Genomic DNA, 20,624 nt, shown 5'->3' on the forward strand with positions numbered 1-20,624 from the left:
TGATGTGCTAAAATTTACCTTCTCTCCTCTTTAAGTATTTTAATGAGAGCTCCAGTGAGGGAGAAAATCCTATAATTCACAATCTGTAAACCTTTCTTTTCATTATCTTTGTAAGACTTTAGTACCTGTGCAAAGACTTGACAATTTCCAGTTAACAAAACACAGGTGCAGCTGATTAACAAATCTGCTAGGGTTCTGTATGATTCTTAACATCATCCGTCAGTAGGTGAGAATTTCTTTTCTTATGACAGCAGAGAGATGTTAAATATTTGTTAACTAATGGGGGTGGGAGGACAAGGACTAAATGCCATAAAGTTTTAAACCTTTTTAAACTTGAAAGGAGACTTGTTTCCTATACAGGAAGAAAGAATACATTGGTTATTTTAAAATGTTAAAGGTATTTAATTAAATTTTAAAAGGTCAAAAAAAAATAACCTTTAGAAGTCTTTGTTAGGAAATTTGTACAATACTTAGTGTACTGTTTGTTTTCAGCCACTGGTGGCAACTTCAGCTATTAGTTACTGAATCTGCATTTTGGGGTTCCTTCACTATCTTTTATAAGCATATACTTTATATAACACCTTTTATCCTGAAGGATCCCCAAATCTATGAAATACACACAGATCCACAGAAATGCACCATTGTTTGGTGGGGAGGCAGTGATATCGTATTGCCAACTACATGCATCAAAAGTTATGAGTCAGGCATCAAGTCACAAGATTAGTTTAAGAACCATGACTTTTTTTAAAAGGGTTTTTTTTGTTTTGTTTTGGTTTTTTAGCCTTTGTGGTACACTTAGGTCACATTTTCAATATTTCTCTGCCACTGTGAGGGTTGGCAATTTTGTTTTTTCTTTAAAAAAAATCTGAGTCTTGTTTAGTCCCATGACTTCAGGAGCTGGAACTTTAGGGAAAGCACCAAATATTGCAAGATTCATGATAGTTGACAACACTGGCAACCAGCTAATGGACAGCAGGCTACACAACAGTGGTAGGAGCAGAGAGAAATTTGGTCTAAAGCACCAGGGCAAATCCCCACAGCTACCAAAATACTATGGGATATTTAATGTCCATGCAGAGTGCAAGACCTCAGGTTTTAAAATCTCATCTAAAAGACTCCCACTTAGTGCCATTGCACAGTGCCCAAATCCTGTATTTTGGATGGTTGAAGGGCTGAAGTATTTCTGCTGGATTCTGAAACATTTAGGGTCTGGCTACACTGCAATGTAAGCCCAGGGTTGGTGGGACTCAAGTCAGCTCACCCGTGTTAGGGAACCCTGGGTTTGAGCATCTAGACTGTAAACCCTACATTACAACATTCTAACCCATGGTCCAACCCAGGGCACTGATGTCCATGCTGCAGTGTGCAGACCCAAGTCAAAGTAACCATATCCCAGAGTCCCTAGTGTGCCCCCTTTCTGTTCAAAATATGGCCACTTTATCCCTAGGACCTTGGGGCACTGTGGGAAAACTTTACTGCTCACCCTGCATGCTACAGGATGTTTTGATGATGACGATATTGTCGCAGTTCTCATATATGGCTACGCGTATGACTCCGCAGTCTGAATCTTAATGCACAGAGTTGGCCACACTGAAGGCATGGGAAGTTTGTATCAATGATGTTTGATGCAGCTCTGTGGTGCCTTTCACGTGGAGCCTGGAGATAATTTCATTGATCCTGCTCGAACTTGTCACATGCTGATCTTGTCAGAGACTGCCAGTGACTCCTGTTCTGAGCCATTTGCTCAGGTTCTTTGGGATTGATGCCAGCCCACTGGAGACTGCTCTTCATATTATCTTTGAAGCGCTTACATGGATGACCCTTCTTTCTTTGGCTCTGACTCAGCTCCCCATACAAGATCTGTTCTGGGAGACGGTGGTCTTCCATTCGGATGACATGCCTGGTCCACCTAAGTTGTGCTGTCAATAACATTTCCTCAATGCTGGTAGTGTTTGCTTTCTCAAGGACCTTAATATTGGTCACTCTGTCCTGCCAGTGAATGCTCATTACGGAGTGGAGGGAGCACATGTGAAATTGCTCAAGCTGTTTATTGTGACCTCTATAAAGAGTTCACGTCTCAGATTCATACAGGAGAGATGTTAGAACCATTGTACTGTAGATCTTAAATTTGGTAGAGAGACGGATGATGTGTTTGGTTAAGAACTTTTGTTCGAAGTTGGCCAAGGGCCTGGCTGGCTTTACTAATTCTGGAGGAGATTTCTTTATAAAGGGAACCATCACTTCAGATGGTACTGCCCAAATACCTGCAAGAAGGTGGCTGGCACTGGGGCATTGGAATGAGGTGCTGGTTGGAACAAGACCTCTGTCTTCCCAAGACTGCTGGTGAAGCCAAAGAGCTGGAGCTGGGATGCTTCAGAAAATCTGGCAACGATGACCTGAAGGTTGTCTTGTCTATGAGCCATCAAGACACAGTCATCCGCAAAAAATGCCTCGACGAGAAGCCTCTCCAGTGTCTTATTCTTAGCATTGAGTCTTCGAAGATCAAAGAAGGAGCCATCAAGTCGGTAGCTGATGTATATCCCCTGATCCAAGTCCCTTGTTGCATGGCTGAGAACACAAGCAAAGAATAAGTTGAATCACAAATTGATTTCCTCCACCCAGTCCCCCGGAACAGTCTTCACATGCTAGAGAAAGGCAGTTTCCCTATCTTGGCGAGGGCAAAAGACCTATCAGCTACCCTCACCTTATTTGGCCCGCTCATTGAAGCACAGTGTGTGTCTCCTCTACATCAGTTGCCAGTCTCTTTTTAAGCATCCTCTATTACTATCAGTGTTTTCGTTTATGCTCTTAAACGAGTTGAGTATTGAAATTGCACTAATCATGCAATGTCACCCATTACTACCTCTCAAAAGCAATAAAAAGCCTGCAAGTAATGACAAGGTGGTTAGAAAATAGTAATTCAATGTGGACAGTGTATACCTACTCTTGTTTTTATGATTTATTAATCAAGAACATAAAAAAGGACAAAAATCACACCAGCAGCCGATTTTACTTGTTTGGCAAATGTTTGCTTACTGTATCACTAACTTGTATGACAGTACTGCATTTCAAGAGACGTTTGCATAGCTTATTGAGAAAGCTGCATATTTTTCTGGTTAAGGTGTGTACATAATAGTTACATTTTTTTGCACACTTCACTGACTGAGCTGCATAGACTGCTTTAACTATCACTAAGAATACTTGACTGATTCAGCTGCATATTTTAGTGCTTTTGATTTTTTTACTTTATTAATTCAGTGTCATACTTTGATAAAATTCAGTTCTGTAGTGGCTGAATTTTAGGTCCTGCCAATCTAGCTCTATGCCATACTGAAAGGACTGAACACATTGTTAACTGCTAATGGTACTGTGAACATTAGTGGCTGAAATTTTATACTCTGTACTGTTTGGTTAAATGAACTGCATATTACTGTTTTTATATACATTGCTTATCCAGTTGTGTACATTTGCTCAACTCATTATATAAAATCAGCTCGATTGGAATAAGAACATGCTCTACCAGCTGTCTGCTATGAGTCAGTTAGCACGTCACAAAATTAGCAACTTTACTTTTTCTAACAGTGGCATGATTGTTTCCAAAGTTAAAGCAATTTGTTTGGTGAACTTGTTTTTTTCACTTACTCCATGCAAACATCCAGACTAATATACCGATTTGTTGCAACTTAATTTGCTTTTACAAATTAAGCAGAGCTATATAACAAATAAAAAAGCCTCAGACAAGTAAAATGAAATGCTTGTACATACAGTACAAAATTAACCAAGTACCTATAAAGGATTGAACACACCTGTGAAAGAACTGTGCTGTGCACTCTAAGTGTAAGAGATAAGGAATAAATAGAACTTTCACAAGATGGACATTACATCCAATAAAGAGTCAACCTAAATACTGGAAATGGAAAATATAAAAATTAACAAATTAAGCACATAGCTTAGTGAGCAAATTATAAAAATGAGCTCATGATGACCCATAAAAAAGCAGCTCAATGAGCAAAATATATTGTATTCAGTCACTCAGATATGTGGCTTGATCAGTAATGTTTGTAACAACTCCTGCCCCCACCTCAACCAGCTGCAGTAAAAGCATGCATCTCAGAGAGGTGTTCCTCCCCTTAACACCAGGGAGTTAGGCTAGCCGAAAGTTTAGTGGCACCCAGAATTGCATACCGTACTCCACTCAGAACTAGTAAGGCCTCAGCTGGAGCAGGACAATTAGCTCCCTGAATATACTGTACCTTATATTGACTCCAGAAAGTTAATATGTCCCAAAATGATATAGCCTTTTTTTACAACTGCATCACATCTCATATTGAACCTGTGATCCACTATGACCCCCAGATCCTTTTCAACAGTACTGCCATGTAGCCAATTATTCCCCATTTTATAGCTGTGCATTTGATTTATTTTCTTTCTAAGTGAAGTACTTTGCACTTGTCTTTTATTGAATTTCATCTATGAAACACCATGTAGGCATGTATGTAGTTACTTTATGCTTTTGTACAGAAAGCAAATGAGAGCTTTGTACAGAACAGATTGTAGTTCATAACGACTATAACTGAGGTTTTTTTTCTCTGTTTTTCAGAGGGTAATTTTCAACATTGTCAACTTCAGTAAAACAAAAAGCCTCTATCGTGATGGAATGACTCCTATGGTGAAATCCACAAGCAGACCAAAATGGTAAATTATCATTCTAAAATTTTGCTAATACCAGAAGAATTTTGTTGTGTTTGGCACTTACCTGAGTTCAGGTGTAGTATCGAGTATCTGTGAAGTAATGCTTTTCATCTAATGCCATATTTCAAATGGATTGACTAAGACACCAGCAGGTGAAATGTCTTGATCACATACAGTACAATATAGACAACATAAAAATGCACACACACAAATATCATACATATGATGATGTACTTTTGTTTGATGACACGTAATAAACATATCTACTACTAATAATATGCAAACCTAATGAGCCTGTCTTAGAGTCCTTACGCATACAAAACTTCCAAGAAGTAGCTAAGAGATTTGCCTAGTTTGGATTGCAGAATTAGGCCATAAGTGAAGAGTAATTTACTTCATCATTCAGAGACAGATTCTGGCATCCCCCGCCGAAGCATGTTAAGTTGTGCAGAGCTCTTACCCTCCCCATGCACGTGTGCTGGGGTCATTCAGAAACTTGCCATATGCAGTCTGTGAGAACAAAATGGTGGTAGCTTTTCGTGCTATAGGCAGTGCTGGATGCCCCACAGAGTGGAATGTCAATGCCCCCATCTCCTTCTGCAGTGTCTGGCCGTCTAAACATGGAACTGGGTGGTGGTGGTGGTGGGGAGATGCATGCTACAGCCTGTGGAAGTATGTTGCGGCCATCATCCTCCATATGTTCCTCCACCGGGTATTCTGCCTGCTGTGTCCTGGGCAGGTACAATGTCTCTACATACCGCTGGTGATGTCGTGCTGCCAAAGAAGCATCACTGGGTGAAATGCTGCTCCCCTGAAGTCGGTAGCAAAACTCCCATTGATTTCAGTGGGGACAGGATTTCACCTTTAGTGTCTAACTAAGAGGCCCCTCCAGAATCTACAGTGAGGAAGCCTACACAAAGAATCTAAGCTCTGACAAATGGTTCTTGACCTGGCGTGAAGTGGCCTGTGCTCTGAAACATGGACCGATGTTAAATTGGCTTTAGCCCTACAAATTCAGCAAAGTGAGAACATTTTACAGTCATTTTACAGTCATTGCTCCTAACTGGTTAATTCAAAATAAATGTTTGAGCGATCTGCATGTGCAAGTCATCTGACTCTTATACTCTATTTACCTTTCTTAAATATGTCAACTGTTAGAAGATTTCCACCTCCATAATGTTCAGTTTTTGTTGCCATAAGATGCATTCCTATAGAAATGTTTTCATTTTAATCACTCAAGATGACAATTTTGCCTTAAGTTAGACTGTAAGTTCATCTGGACAAGGGAAACCTATTTTACCACGTGTTTGAGCAGCACCTAGCAGGATGTGGTCAGTCCTGGATGGGTGCTACTACAGTACATATTAAATAACAATCATTTGGTGCATAGCTACTGCATGTACAATCATGTTAATTGTGTTTATTATTTTATCCCAAAGAAGTCTTCTTTTGGGTCAGGTCCAGATCAAATTTAAGTGATTTTCATCATCTTTCAAAATCTCTTTCTCTTTTCCAACCAAGTCTAGTGTTTTAAACTAATTATTTTGTGTATGTTAATTTCAGCCTTAAATCAACTGTTGCTTTACTACGTAAGTTATTCCTTATTTTGGTTTCAAATTAAAATGTAAATCTCTTACAAAAATGTGAAATAGGTTCTTTCTAAAAACATATAGAATCTTTAATTATTTCTGAAAACCTGTTTCTCCAGCATTTTCCAAATGATTTATTTATTTTTATGTTTTATATTTTGGGGGGGTGTGCATTTGCTCTCCTGAAAGTGACGGATGAATAGCACTGCCTGGAGCCAGGCACAGGGTAGGCAGCAGGCGCTATGCAGCTTTCTCCTGCAGCTCCATCGCTGCACTCTAATCCTGTTTCAGAAATCCTCGCTCTAATTTATGGAGCTATTTACAAGATATAAAACAGCGTCAGCAATGAAATAGATATTTTACTTTTAAAATATCATTCTATTAAAAAGAAATAATTTGTTTTCTAATAGTCTGTTTGAAAACATCCTGTTGTACTTTGAAGAAGCACAGCAATCCATACTCTTACCAGGCTCTTAGTGATATTGGGGTCTCCTCTCCTCTCAGTATGATTTACTATATTTTAATGTTAATGGGAGTTGTGTGCACACCAGGGCACCCGTCAGTCTTTGATAAACAGTATGTTCTTTCTTATAGCTGAGTGTCTTCCTTTCAGATTATTTCTGAGACATCTTTACAGCCATTTCTATACTAGTTTCCATGGTATTCTTGTGAAACGTGTAAAAATTATTTTCCATGTTTTCATTTTGTTGGAGCAGGTTGTACTAGTACTTACAGTTGCTAACACAGCTTTCGGGTAGCTCTGGTTCTTTAATATGAATGGGATAATTTCCAGTCCTATTCATTCCCGTGCTGTTTGCTGCCTGGTATAATTATTCTGAGGCTAGTAGGAGGTGTTGGGTCATTGGGACTCTGCAAAGGATCACAGTGCAGGATTCATGGCCATAGACTGTAACATAATCTAAGGTGGACGTAGACATGATTTAAACTGTTTTCAAAGTCAGCATTTTAACGGACATGATGCAGATGACAGGATTAGACAGAAAAAACTATGATACAATGTAGATTTCTTAAAATCAAGGTAAAAGAAATCAAAGTTCTAGAAGCAAACCTCTAGCTATTTGCGAACACAGAGTTCACTATTGTACCTACAAAGTACACTATACTGGGTATATATTATTTCATCTTCATTATGACTGCCTGGGCAGATTCCAATGCAGTTGCATGCTCCATACCGAAATTCTCCACAAATTCACTTGGTCACAAATCATTAACAGAAGTAACAAGGAATCACAAACTTAATTACTTGTGCTTCCTTCTTTTACACAGGCAGGTTTTGGTTTTGAGACAATAGAAAACAGAAAAGTCTGTTTTCCTCATGTTCAAGAGATGCATGCATACCAATCCTCTAAGTTAAAGAAGTATGGGCTGGATGAATGGACTATAAGGTGGATAGAAAGTTGGCTAGATTGTCGGGCTCAATGGGTAGTGATCAATGGCTCCATGTCTAGTTGGCAGCTGGTATCAAGTGGAGTGCCCCAAGGGTCGGTCCTCGGGCCGGTTTTGTTCAATATCTTCATTAATGATCTGGAGGATGGTGTGGATTGCACCCTTAGCAAGTTTGCAGATGACACTAAACTGGGAGGAGAGGTAGATACGCTGGAGGGTAGGGATAGGATACAGAGGGCCCTAGACAAATTGGAGGATTGGGCCAAAAGAAATCTGATGAGGTTCAACAAGTGCAGAGTCCTGCACTTAGGACGGAAGAATCCCATGCACCGCTACAGACTAGGGACCGAATGGCTAGGCAGCAGTTCTGCAGAAAAGGACCTAGGGGTTACAGTGGATGAGAAGCTGGATATGAGTCAACAGTGTGCCGTTGTTGCCAAGAAGGCCAATGGCATTTTGGGATGTATAAGTAGGGGCATTCCCAGCAGATCGAGGGATGTGATCGTTCCCCTCTATTCAACATTGGTGAGGCCTCATCTGGATACTGTGTCCAGTTTTGGGCCCCACACTACAAGAAGGATGTGGAAAGATTGGCAAGAGTCCAGCGGAGGGCAACAAAAATGATTAGGGGACTGGAACACATGACTTATGAGGAGAGGCTGAGGGAACTGGGATTGTTTAGTCTGCGGAAGAGAAGAATGAGGGGGGATTTGATAGGTGCTTTCAACTACCTGAAAGAGGGTTCCAAAGAGGATGGATCTAGACTGTTCTCAGTGGTAGCAGATGACAGAACAAGGAGTAATGGTCTCAAGTTGCAGTGGGGGAGGTTTAGGTTGGATATTAGGAAAAACTTTTTCATTAGGAGGGTGGTGAAACACTGGAATGCATTACCTCCGTTACCTAGGGAGCTGGTGGAATCTCCTTCCTTAGATATTTTTAAGGTCAGGCTTGAGAAAGCCCTGGCTGGGATGATTTAGTTGGGGATTGGTCCTGCTTTGAGCAGGGGGTTGGACTAGATGACCTCCTGAGGTCCCTTCCAACCCTGATATTCTATGATTCTAAGAACTGAAGTTATGGGCTAATTTTTTTTTTAAAATTGGGGGTGGGGTGGGGGGAAGTGTTTCCCACTGGTTTTAAATTAGAAGCTGAATGTTGCATCCAGGACAGAATTTGGCTCTGTGCATAGACAACGTCTGGATATCATGGATGGATAGGCCTCCAGAGACAAAGATTTTTTGAAGAATCTTTATATTTTGTTCTGAATGTAGTTATGTGAACATGGCTTCAAGCCTCTCAATGCCTTCAAAGTTTGATTCTTGACTGGAACAAGTCAGTGCCAAGAGCTCTAGAAGGAGAGTGTCAAACACACGTCAGCATTTTTGACCAAAAAATTAACGAGGAGTCCTTGTTGTACCTTAGAGACTAACAAATTTATTTCGGCATAAGGTTTTGTGGGCTATAACCTACTTCATCAGATGCATGGAGTGAAAAATACACTAAGCAGGTATAGATACACAACACATGACAAGATGGGAGTTGCCTTACCAAGTGAGGGGTGTCAGTGCTAATGAGGCCAGTTCAGTTAGGGTGGATGTGACCCATTCCCAGGAGTTGATAGGCAGGTGTGAGTATCAACAGAGGGAAAAATATTTTTTGCAGTGACCAACCACTCCCAGTCTTTATTCAAGCCTAATTTGATGGTGTCAAGTTTGCAAATTAATTCCAGTTCTGCAGTTTCTTGTTGAAGTCTGTTTCTGAAGTTTTTTCGTTGAAGAATGGCCACTTCTAAATCTGTTATTGAGTGTCTATGGAGATTGAAGTGCTCTCCTACTGGTTTTTGAATGTTGCAATTCTTGATGTCTGATTTGTGTCCATTTATTCTTTTGTGTAGAGACTGTCCAGTTTGGCCAATGTACATGGCAGAGGGGCATTGCTGACACATGATGGCATATATCACATTGGTAGATGTGCGGGTGAATGAGCCCCTGATGGTGTGGCTAGGTCCTATGATGGTATCCCTTGAATAGATATGCGGACAGAGTTGGCAACGGGGTTTGTTGCAGGGATTGGTTCCTGGGTTAGTGTTTCTGTTGTGTGGTGTGTAGTTGCTGGTGAGTATTTGCTTCAGGTTGAGGAGCTGCCTGTAAGTGAGCACTGGCCCGTCTCTCAAGGTCTATGAGAATGAGGGATCGTATTTCAGGATAGGTTGTAGATCCTTGATGATGCCCTGGAGAGGTTTTAGTTGGGGTCTGTAAGTGATGGCTAGTGGCATTCTGTTACTTTCTGTGTTGGGCCTGTCCTGTAGTCGGTGACTTCTGGGTACCCTTCTGGCTCTGTCAATCTGTTTCTTCACTTCCCCAGGTGGGTACTGTAGTTTTAAGAACGCTTGATAGAGATCCTGTAGGTGTTTGTCTCTGTCTGAGGGATTGGAGCAAATGCGGTTGTATCTTAAGGCTTGGCTGTAGGCAATGGATCGTGTGATGTGGTCTGGATGAAAGCTGGAGGCATGTAGGTAAGCATAGCGGTCAGTAGGTTTCTGGTGTAGGGTGGTGGTTATGTGACCATCACTTATTTGCACTGTAGTGTCCAGGAAGTGGATCTCTAGTGTGGATTGGCCCAGGCTGAGGTTGATGGTGGGGTGGAAATTGTTGAAATCCTGGTGGAATTCCTCAAGGGCTTCTTTTCCATGGTCCAGATGATGAAGATGTCATCAATGTAGCGCAAGTAGAGTAGGGGCGTTAGGGGACGAGAGCTGAGGAAGCGTTGTTCTAAGTCAGCCATAAAAATGTTGGCGTGCTGTTCTCTTGTCCTGTGGGGCGAAATCTTTAAATGGAGTCAGCATCAAGGTTTAGTTAAGTATTACTGATGTAAAAAGAGTATATCACTGCCATCACTGCACTCACTGTGACACAAATGTTTTGGTATTGACACATACCTCTCTTTTAAAGTAAGGTCAGACATTCCTACTAATGAGCTCTGTATAGCTCAAAAGCTTGTCTTTCACCAACAGAAGTTGGTCCAAGAAAAGATATTACCTCACCCATCTTGTCTCTATTTAAAGAGGCAGCGGTGTGCTGAAGAATAAGAAAAAGCAGCTATCCTGGAGGAGATCTTCTTTTAAAAAAACGGGAAAAGTAGAGTAGATACTGATGAAAACATCTTTTTCACCGACAACTTCAGAGTCCAATCCTCAAATTGTGCATACCCGAGACTGAATGTTTAGAACATAAAACATTTGGAGAATAAATCCAAGTAGGTTAGTTTCTGGTGGTTTTTCTGCCACATAAATATGTTAATATTAAATTGTATGTCTGTCAGTTACATCAGTCAAATCTCATTGCATTGAATCACTGCTTATGTGAAGAAACTCCGCGTCATACCACATCAGGTTGCATCAGTCACATTTCATGGCCAATTGAACATGATGAAACTCAAGATTGTAATTCAAGCCAATGGGATACAAAGTGACTTGTCAAATAAGATTGCTCAAAAGGATTTGGTAATTTATAAATGTTGAAGTAAGATATTAGTGTCATGGCTTTTTCTGGCAATTACTATTGCAATTATCTAAACCTTACCTTACGTGAAGTTTAGTGGGAAGTTGTTTTTCTGTTTTTTGGTTGTGTGTTTTTTGGCTGTTTTTGTTTTTTTAAGCTCCATTTCCTGCTGTAATATCACTTTTTTTTCACTAGTTTTTTTTAATTGCAACCCAATTGTGTTCGTTAGTCATGATTTCACACTATAATCTCTGCCCTTGGAAGCTATTAGTAAACTTTACTGTAGGTGCAGCAATGGAATTACACTTACTCACTGAGTATACTGGACCATTACACTGACTCCAGAAAGTTTTACCACTTTCTCAAACTAAAATAGAAAAGTGACTTGTTCAGGAGACAGCAGATTTTCTAAATGATGAAATGAGCAAATATTCCCTTTTGGCTGGGAATAGATATAACTCTTGATTATTCAGCGTATCATTGTCTCGTTGGGGACATTAGTATTTCAAATTGCACTAATCTTTTAAAAGTAATAACTGGCCACTCATCACCTTCGGTATTTCAGCAGGATCACATGCAAAATTCTAATTAGTATTTATAGAATAGTAACTCCTCCCAGTAGAATAGTAGCTATAGCTGGCAAATATCGGGTTGACATCTGTTTAAGTCTTCAGACAGCCACTGTATTTTGTTCTGCATTTTAAATGACCAGAGAGTGCTAGGTGAAGTTCTCATAATTAAGGTATAAAGGCTAATAAACAGCTTGGTTCTTGCGTGCATGAACCACAAGCTTAAAGGCTGTTCTTCGCTTGAGATGCAGTATCTCAGCACATGTTTGTTTGTAAGCAGTGATACCTGGCAAAATATTATGGAACCATCACCACACAAAGAGAAAATTTATATCTAGGTTTGACTGTTTCTGTTTTTAATGTCAGGTTTCAAACATCTTTGTGGCAATACTGTCACTAGTTTTCCTCTTTTATCTTGTTCAGCATGATGGGTTTTAAATGGATAGTTGCCTTCCTGGTCAAGCAAACTGCCACCTCTGCTCCTATAACATTTGAGTTTCCTGCACTCTGAGGGTTACTGGAAAAGAGAAATGCTGCAGAAGCCATGTATATGTGTATTTTAGAGAAGAGTAATCTATATGTATCCCCGTAAAGTTTATTGTCCTCATGAGGCATTTTGACACATGCAGAGAAAGCAGTGTATATTTTATGAATGGTACTCCTGTATGTTCCATTCATCAGAAGAGGGCAAAACTGTTATGAAAGAATCAGAATTTTTAAAGCTTGTTTATTCTTGTGAAATGTCCTTAACATACATACATTTGTGTGTGTGTGTGTGTGTGTACAGTACAATGCTACAACTACCATGTCTACCATGCTGCGGTATATACTCAGTCATTTTTAGCAGCAGCTTTTTTAGCATGTACTTACATATCCTTAGCCATGAGATAAGCCGTTTGTGAAACGGACTGTCCTCTGCGGAGAAACAGATGAGAAATACAGTACCAAAAATATATCTTGCTAATCTATAAAATGTACAATGGCTAGGCTTAGTGATAGCATCATCTGAATTTAGGTAAAGGAGATTAACCAGCCTTTATTATTAACAGACTTGCTCCTTTGGAATATTTTAGAACTTTTACTACTAACTGGCAGCTTCTATCTGTGTGCTTTTTATGTTTTTGTTTCCGTTGGGTTTTTTTTAATGCAATGTTTGCTTGCCTCTGTTTTCTGAGGGATCTGGCAATAAAGCACACTGAGTATCAATCTGTAATGTTTTAGTCAGAGAAAAAAGGGAAAAAAGGTTGATAGGACAAACATTCCTGTGACAAAGGTCACAGGCAACTATCAACATTTTTTACCAAGTTCATAGATTAAACAGAGCTGCATTTATATCTTTTTTACTAATTCGGTATTATACTGTGAGCAACAGGAGTTTATTTTTAGCACCAAGATATATGTTTAGAATGAAGAGATGGTGATTTTGATCTTTTAGAATTTGGCGTGCATTTGAGAGGATATTATAAATGATCATAAAAATGGCTTTGAGAACCAAGCACTTCTGTTTCTGAAAAGTAGTGTGTATATAATATTCTACTAATATTATGCATCTGACCTTCCATAAATCAATATATTATATTATGGCAGAGCCCAAGTGAGGATCAAGACTAATCATGCTATGTACTGTGGAAACACAGAAATAGACACAACTTCTCCAAAGTTCTGACAGTTTTATTATTGATTTCAGAGGCAGCAGATTTAGGCCAACACAGAGTGCTGTTGAACATCTCATCCTAATGATTTATTCTAAGCAATAACAGTTTAGGGAAAACAATATAGGGCTTACATAAGAGACCAAATGTTTGGTTATAGTATTTATATGTAAAACACTAAAAGCTATATGCTATAATAACTCGATCTATTTGCCATACACTCTGTCAGCATGAGTTCCATGCATTGACTGCAGGTACTCTGATCCCCAAGGTTATAGTCATAAAAAGTTACTCTCTGTACTAATTTATTAATCAAAGCACATCAGAAATAAAGGTTGCTTTTCCTGTTCAGTAATTTTTTTGCCATCTATAAATAGCTAGTTCACTACTGAGCTGATAAGAAATTCAAAAGCTTAATAAGGAATAGTTACCTGAAAATAGTGTTTCTGTGGTCTAATTAAACATCAAGGGTGGGGATTTTCAAAAGCCCTCAGCTTTGGACTGTTTCCATTGAAGTCAATGGGAGTTCTACCACTGAGTTCGATGGGAGCAGAATTAGGCAAATGTCGGGCGCTGCAGTTTCTTCTTCGCACAGTTCGTCCTCCTTACTCTTGTAATGATGGGACTGTTTGCATAACAAATGTTTCTAGGGCTGGGTCCCTAACTTGTGTGGATTTAAACATGTAAAATTGGGACTTCGGTCCAAAAACAAGTGCTATAAATTAGATACATATGGACAGCAGTGAACTCATGTTAGGGTCAAACTGCAGCTAAACAAGAGGACATAGCAGCTATTCATCGGGATTTTTGTACTGTGAACTAATGGAGAGAAGCTGAATGAAAATCACCACAGTTCAGAATGGCATTAACCAGGCATAAAAACTTAATAGTAAGAGTCCTATACAGGCAAAAGAAAGTGCCTCTGAGAAACCAACTTGAAAACCAGACTGCTAACATAAGATACGAACCCCGCCCCCCAAAAATCTACTCAGGAAGTGGGACATCTAAGAATGTTTTAGTGGTCTTCAGAATGTCTTCCAAAAATTAAACCTTCCTATTTTAAGGGCTTGCACTGGCCCACTCACGAGGATTGAATTTTATCTTTAATGAAGCTGGAGTCCTACAGAAATATAATGTATGATCATATAATTGAAGGCTATAATGTGAACATACCAGGTACAGCAGTGCATGACCATTGCATGACCATCCTTTGGCTCTGTCTTTTCTTACTTTTTAATCACTTAGCATTGCATCTTTAAAGTTCCTTTAAACATTTTTTAAAAAACTATGCTATGGTATAATTATCAACATATGTCATAAAGCATAGCATGTGCAATATGTCACCGATAACATTGTGGGAACCACCTAAACTTCTTGAATTTTCTGTTATTTTTAGTGCTTGATTCACTCACTTTCATTTGTGTTCATTTTCTGTGAAGAGAATATTGTTTAGTGAGTAGAGAAAGAGACTGGGCGTCAACCAGGTTGTGTGTTATGAAAAAAAGAAAAATGATCTGCCCATCCGATGGGTGTGTCTTTGTAATACAGTGTTAAATGCTAAAACAGTAATTCAGTCTCTTTTATAATAATCTGTAATACAACAGAATAGAGATGGATAATGAGATGGTCATTATGTGCCATGGAAATGGCCAGATGCAGAAAACATGAAGCTATAACTGTAAAATATCAGTAAAAACTGTCTGGTACCTATAATTTTATCTCTTGGGGTTGAGCAATTGGAACAGATACTAAGCCGAAATATTTACAGCGACTCATTTTTGTCCAAGGAGTGTGTGTATGTATGTATTAACATTTGCATTATATCCTACTATATTTGGCAATTAAGAATGAAACATGGCAGTGTAAAGACTATGCCCTTTCATGCCTCTTGGAGTCTTTAGAAGTTTGGGGGAAAATTTTGCTATTTTAACTGCAATTATCCAAATTCTGGCTTGGCATGTATACGAATATATAATACTGTGAGATTTTTGCATAGAGGCATAGAATCAGAGTTTAAGGCCCCAAGGGACCTCTTGTATATCACAGGCCACCAGTACCTGCACACTAAACCCAACAGCCAAAATTGGACCAAAATATTGCAGCCCACGGAGACTAGATTATTACATGCCACAGGCAGAGAATAGGAGAGACTGAGGTGCCGCAGTGCCTGAGGTAGGGAAATGATTAATGGGAGATATAATCAGATAACCCTGGCAAGTGACCACACCGTCATGCTCCAGAGGAAGATGAAAACCCCCAAGGTCATTGCCAATCTGACCTAGGGGAAAATTCCTTCCAAACACCACATATGCCAATCAGTAAGACCTACAGCATGTGAGCAAAACTAACTAGTCAAGCACCTGAGACTGAGATTGCTTGGTGCCACCACAGAGCCCTGGCCTTCCCCATCCAATGTCCCATCATTCAACCAAGAATCACAGAGAGAATGAAAAGTAGCAGGAGTTCTCTTAGTGTTTGTATGCAGTATTTCTTTGGACCAGATACTAATTCTGATCTGGCTCCTTTGCTTTGCTCAAGTTGCACAACAGAGCTAGGTTCTGACCATAACTGACCAGCTGGAATTCCCTTTCTTGGAACGGTTGGGCTCTCAACTAGCAAAAAGGTGGCAGGGCTGGTTCCTCTGCCTGCTACCTCCAGCCATCAATTTAGGAGTCACATTGGGGGAGGGATGTTGTGTGTGTGGTAGATGATCTCTGCTGATTATGTGCTGGCAAATGGCCCGTTAGGAATTTGCTGATTATTTGCTGGCATACAGCCTGTATGGCACTGGTGTAGGTTAGAACACGGGAGCCTCCACTAGATGCAACCCAACTGACATAATGAGGGAGGCATAACTGGTTCCCTGACAGCTCCCCCACTCTCCTGTGCCAAGTAATTCGCAGACACGGGGGGAAATCTACACTTTACTCCACTACATGAAAATGTTTGTCCTACAGCTTTCTTCCCCCAACCTACAGCAGTGGAATAAGAGACAGACAGCATTTTGATGCACTACCAGGGCAGGGAAGAGGCAAAGACTTTTCTGAAGGGCCTGTCCCTGATTATATAAGCCTCACCTAGACTCCCACCTTCCAGTTTTATTTGCGTCCTCACCTCAGAAGCATGAAGGCTTCACCTTAGTTCTCTAGCTCACTCTCTCCTCTCTTTCTCTCTCGCTGTCTTGCAAGAACATGAAAGAGGAGACAAAAGAAAAGAAAGGAAACAAAAAAGTGAGATCAGAGGAACGAAACCACAGGGCTGTGTTTCAGAGACTGTGGAAAGCAGAGCTCATACCTCTGGGCCAAGCACACAACCCTCCTCAGAGGTCATCTCAGCCAGGGCCAGCCATCCAGCTGATTGCTGTGATCCTGTTTTTTAAGGTGATACTCAGAAGGCCCAGTCTCTGTTCCCCCTCCAAAGAAAGAACAGGCTCCCCTGCTGCTGGCAACCATGGCAGGTAGCCTGCCTGCCTGATGTCAGCACCCAGCCTCAGCTTGCAGCACTGCATCACACCTTACCTAGTTCTACAGCAGCTTCTCTGCTACCACAAAGTTCAGGGGCTTCCGGACTTGACCTCGTAGCTAGCCCACTTCAATTAAGTCCTTCAGCTGTATTTCTTCTGCCATTTTTCCTTGCTTTTTTGCCTCCTGTTTACTTTCTGATGTACAGCTCTGCTCTCAGTGGCTCTGGAAATACCTCTAGGAAAGGGGTGTGGCTGAGACATATAATCAGAACATAGATTCAGAACTCATTGCCTCCTTGCTTCCTAGTAGGTGGCACCCTAACTCTGTTCCTTAATCCGCTGTCGAGACTTACCACAAACACAATTACTGGTAAGTAATGACCTCTCTTTTCATTTACTTTTATTAAATAAATAGCACTTTTGCAATAATTACAAAGGTGGATTCTTTCAAAAAAAAAAAAGAAAAATGCAGAGCTCAAATATATCGCATTCAAGACATTTTTTAAAAAGTATATCAAATCCAGTTAGAAAATTCTGTAAAAATGAGCGCCATAAAGATTATTTTTGTAAGTAAAACACACAGCTTTTTTTAGCCATGATCTGCCCCTGAAGACTGTAATTTAAAGAATCTTGACAATAATAATAATAATAAGGAGGAAGACATAGACAAAATATAACAAAATATAGGTATTCAGGGAGTAAAGATGTAGCAGAGATTTCAGCATTTGAATCTGGTTCTTCACATAGAAAAAGCAAGTTCTTCTATATTGTTGTTAACTGAGACAGTAAACAAAGATATTTCATTTCCATAGGGGAAAAATATTTTGAAACAAAGTTTAGCAGGAAATAATACTGGAGATCTGGAAGCCTAGAGCAGTGATATCCAATGATGAAGTTAATAACTCCTAATCAATGTAGAAACTTACTGTAGTGATAACAGGAAAAATTCAAATTTTATTTTTACCAAAGTGCAGATTACCTTTTTATTTGAAGACTTCATTATCTGATCTTTTGTCATGTGCCATTGCAATAATATGATTCTATTAAGTATTTTGCAAAATAGAGTAATGTTAGGTATACGTGAAACCCTTTTGGTATGTTTTAAAGAAGCATCAGTTGTGGTTGAAGCTTAAAAAAAATTAAACCTGAAGTGATCCTCAATATCAATAAATTTGGGAGTATCAAGATGAAAATCATTTAAGATGACTTTTAATATTTGATGAAAATCTTTAATATTTTCTCAACTTGCAGTAAAAAGCACCAGTAGCTCATACCTGCAAGACTAAAGTTGAAATAACAATTTAGTTTTGATAAGGAAAAGAGAAAAATATTACCCTTTTCTCATCTGCTATCATATTGGAAGGTTAATACTTTTATGTTATTGTATAAACTTAATTCAGTTAATGAAACACAAACCATATTTAAGGTTCCATGTAGCTCCTTATTAATGCATCAGCATAGCACTTTGGTCTCCCATAACTTTAGGGGCTGGTCAACATTTTTATCAAGCGCGCAAAGGGTGCTGGCACAATGGCAGAATGAATATGATGAAAACTGATAGCATAGAGTACCTTGCTCTTTTTGCAAATGTTTGGTTTCTTATGACCATGTTAGCTGGGAGAATTATTCAGCGGGAAAATAAAAGCTAATTTAGTTGCAGCCAGTTAGATCTTTAAGGAATAATGTTTATAACAGGAAATCAAAATAAGTCCACATAAGCAGAAAAAGAAACAAATTGGGGTTCAAACCGTTTTATTTCCGCTGGGTGTGGAATCCGATACTCCCAAAGGCAATTTTCCCAATCTGTCTCCCAATCAGCTACTTTATAGCCTTTCCTCTGAGTACCTCTATAAGGGGAGGAGGAAGCAGAGCTGGAGGGTTATGCCATGTTCCCCAGGGACCAGAGTGTCACAGGCACAATCATAGAAAGTCCAATAAATTTTTCAGTGGGAGAAGTCTGGGTGTTCAGGTTCAGGGTTGTAATTTGAACACTTCCGAGGGATACGTTATTAGAAAAAAAGAAAATTCTGTGTACTCCTGATTAAATGATGGGGGGAAATAAAGTCTCAGACTACTGCAGATAGATGTTAGAAAAATGGATGTGCAGTTGAATTGGTAGCTGTCCAGTGTATATAAGCTTGTGAGTAAAAATAAATACCTTCTATTATAATTATGAGGATTCAGACAAATAGCACAAATTATGGTAGCCATTACATGGTCTGTAAATTGAGAAGTTTGCATTGTGCAAAGTTTATATACTCTAAAACCTGGGCTTGATCGTCTGTCATGTCAAGGGCAATAGAAAAATAGTCACTTGGAGGAGAGATGTTCTGTTCTGGGACAATTATGGTCTAAATCCCTTAGTTGGGATTTAGGGATGAGGGAAAAGTTGCGGCAAACTAATGAGGGCATAGTTTATGTAAATGTAACTGTAACTTCAGCTTTCAAATTATAATATTTCTCTGGCGTAATGCTGCTTTCCAAGCAGTATTAATTGTCTGCATCAGTCAGTCTTGGCTCCTATGTTCTTTGCAGCAGTCTACATGGGATCATTGGTCTATTGGCTACCATTAAAGAAGCCACATTCTGAGTGTAAAGTACAAATCAGCATTTAAAAGGCATATTACAGCCCTGTGATCTCATCAGTGCTGTTGCACCTTCATTTTCTCTCTCATCTGTTCATATATATGGGCATTTATATTGCTCCCATAATTGTGGAATTTACCTTCTGGTACCAACTACTTTCCAGACGACTGTTCCGTAGCTAACGTGTCTGATCACTTCACACAAACAACAGGACTGAATAACAGGAGTCATGACTAAGTGTTTGTGTTTTGTGGTTGATATTCATTGGCAGAAGTGAGTTCCCCAGGATAATGAAAACTAAGCATGTACTGTAGATTTGTCTGTATATTTAGCATCCGTCGTCATGTATCTGAGTACTGTACAAGTTTTAAAAACAACAATAATTAAATGTTCTCTTGGGGGCGAGGGAAGATACTGACCACATTAGCTTATTTCCTTCTTTTCCCACATTGGTCCTAAATTATTAGACTAAGAGGTTTGGTGCTGAAACGATGTTGGACTAGAGGAATGGGGGGAGGAAAATAGTAACTCAGAGTGAAATGCTTGGATAAGATCTGTTTCTGAGGCCTCTTGATGCTAAAATTACAGGGGAAAATAAATGACATGCTGACTGCATGTTTTTCATCCACACTCGCAGCAGAAAAAAATGGATGTCTTCTGTATAAAGTGGGAGAGAACTTTACTGTGATCAGGCATGGGAAGCTATATTTTAGTTCTTAACTGACTGTATTGCTGTACAATAGAATATAGCAATTTACACTCGCAGTACTGCCATAGAGTGGATTCTTATCAAATGCTGAGAGTTTACATAAAACCCCAAACAAACAAAACCCCTCCCTGCCAAATACCAACCCATCAAGATGGTATAAGCAAAGTGTGTGTGTGTGTGTGTGTGTGTGTGTGTGTGTGTGAATGGTGAAGATTAAGTCTACAGGGACCAGATTTTTAAAATGCCCAGGCTCCCTGATTACAGGGCTAATTTGTACTTGGAAAATTTTTATCCCCAAAATAAATATATTGCAGACACAAGCCAGGAAGTTAGTGGCTCAGTATTCCAATTTGCTTCAGCATTTTTCCTTTTGGGCTTCCAAAAGTGGGTACAAATGTTGTGGGTGCCAATAACACTTGTTAATGGGACCCCTTTTCAGAATCTTAGCCCTTTAAAAAGG

At 39.6% G+C, this 20,624-nt stretch overlaps 1 protein-coding gene across 3 annotated transcripts in view; it reads left to right on the forward strand.

Moving 5' to 3' along the window:
• The window catches only part of BEND5 (BEN domain containing 5), a 1,373,097-nt gene that overhangs the window by 405,249 nt on the left and 947,224 nt on the right, over nucleotides 1–20,624 (forward strand). For all 3 annotated transcript variants that reach the window (XR_012640609.1, XM_074961769.1, XM_074961767.1), the window contains exon 4: nucleotides 4,601–4,695. Coding sequence is in view for 2 of the 3 variants with exons in the window: in XM_074961769.1 (XP_074817870.1) it covers nucleotides 4,601–4,695 (95 nt within the window). In the remaining variant the exon portion in view is untranslated. The remainder of the gene's footprint in view (nucleotides 1–4,600; nucleotides 4,696–20,624) is intronic.

This window comes from Natator depressus, chromosome 8 (genome assembly GCF_965152275.1).
Source record: "Natator depressus isolate rNatDep1 chromosome 8, rNatDep2.hap1, whole genome shotgun sequence".
Lineage (NCBI taxonomy): Eukaryota > Metazoa > Chordata > Testudines > Cheloniidae > Natator > Natator depressus.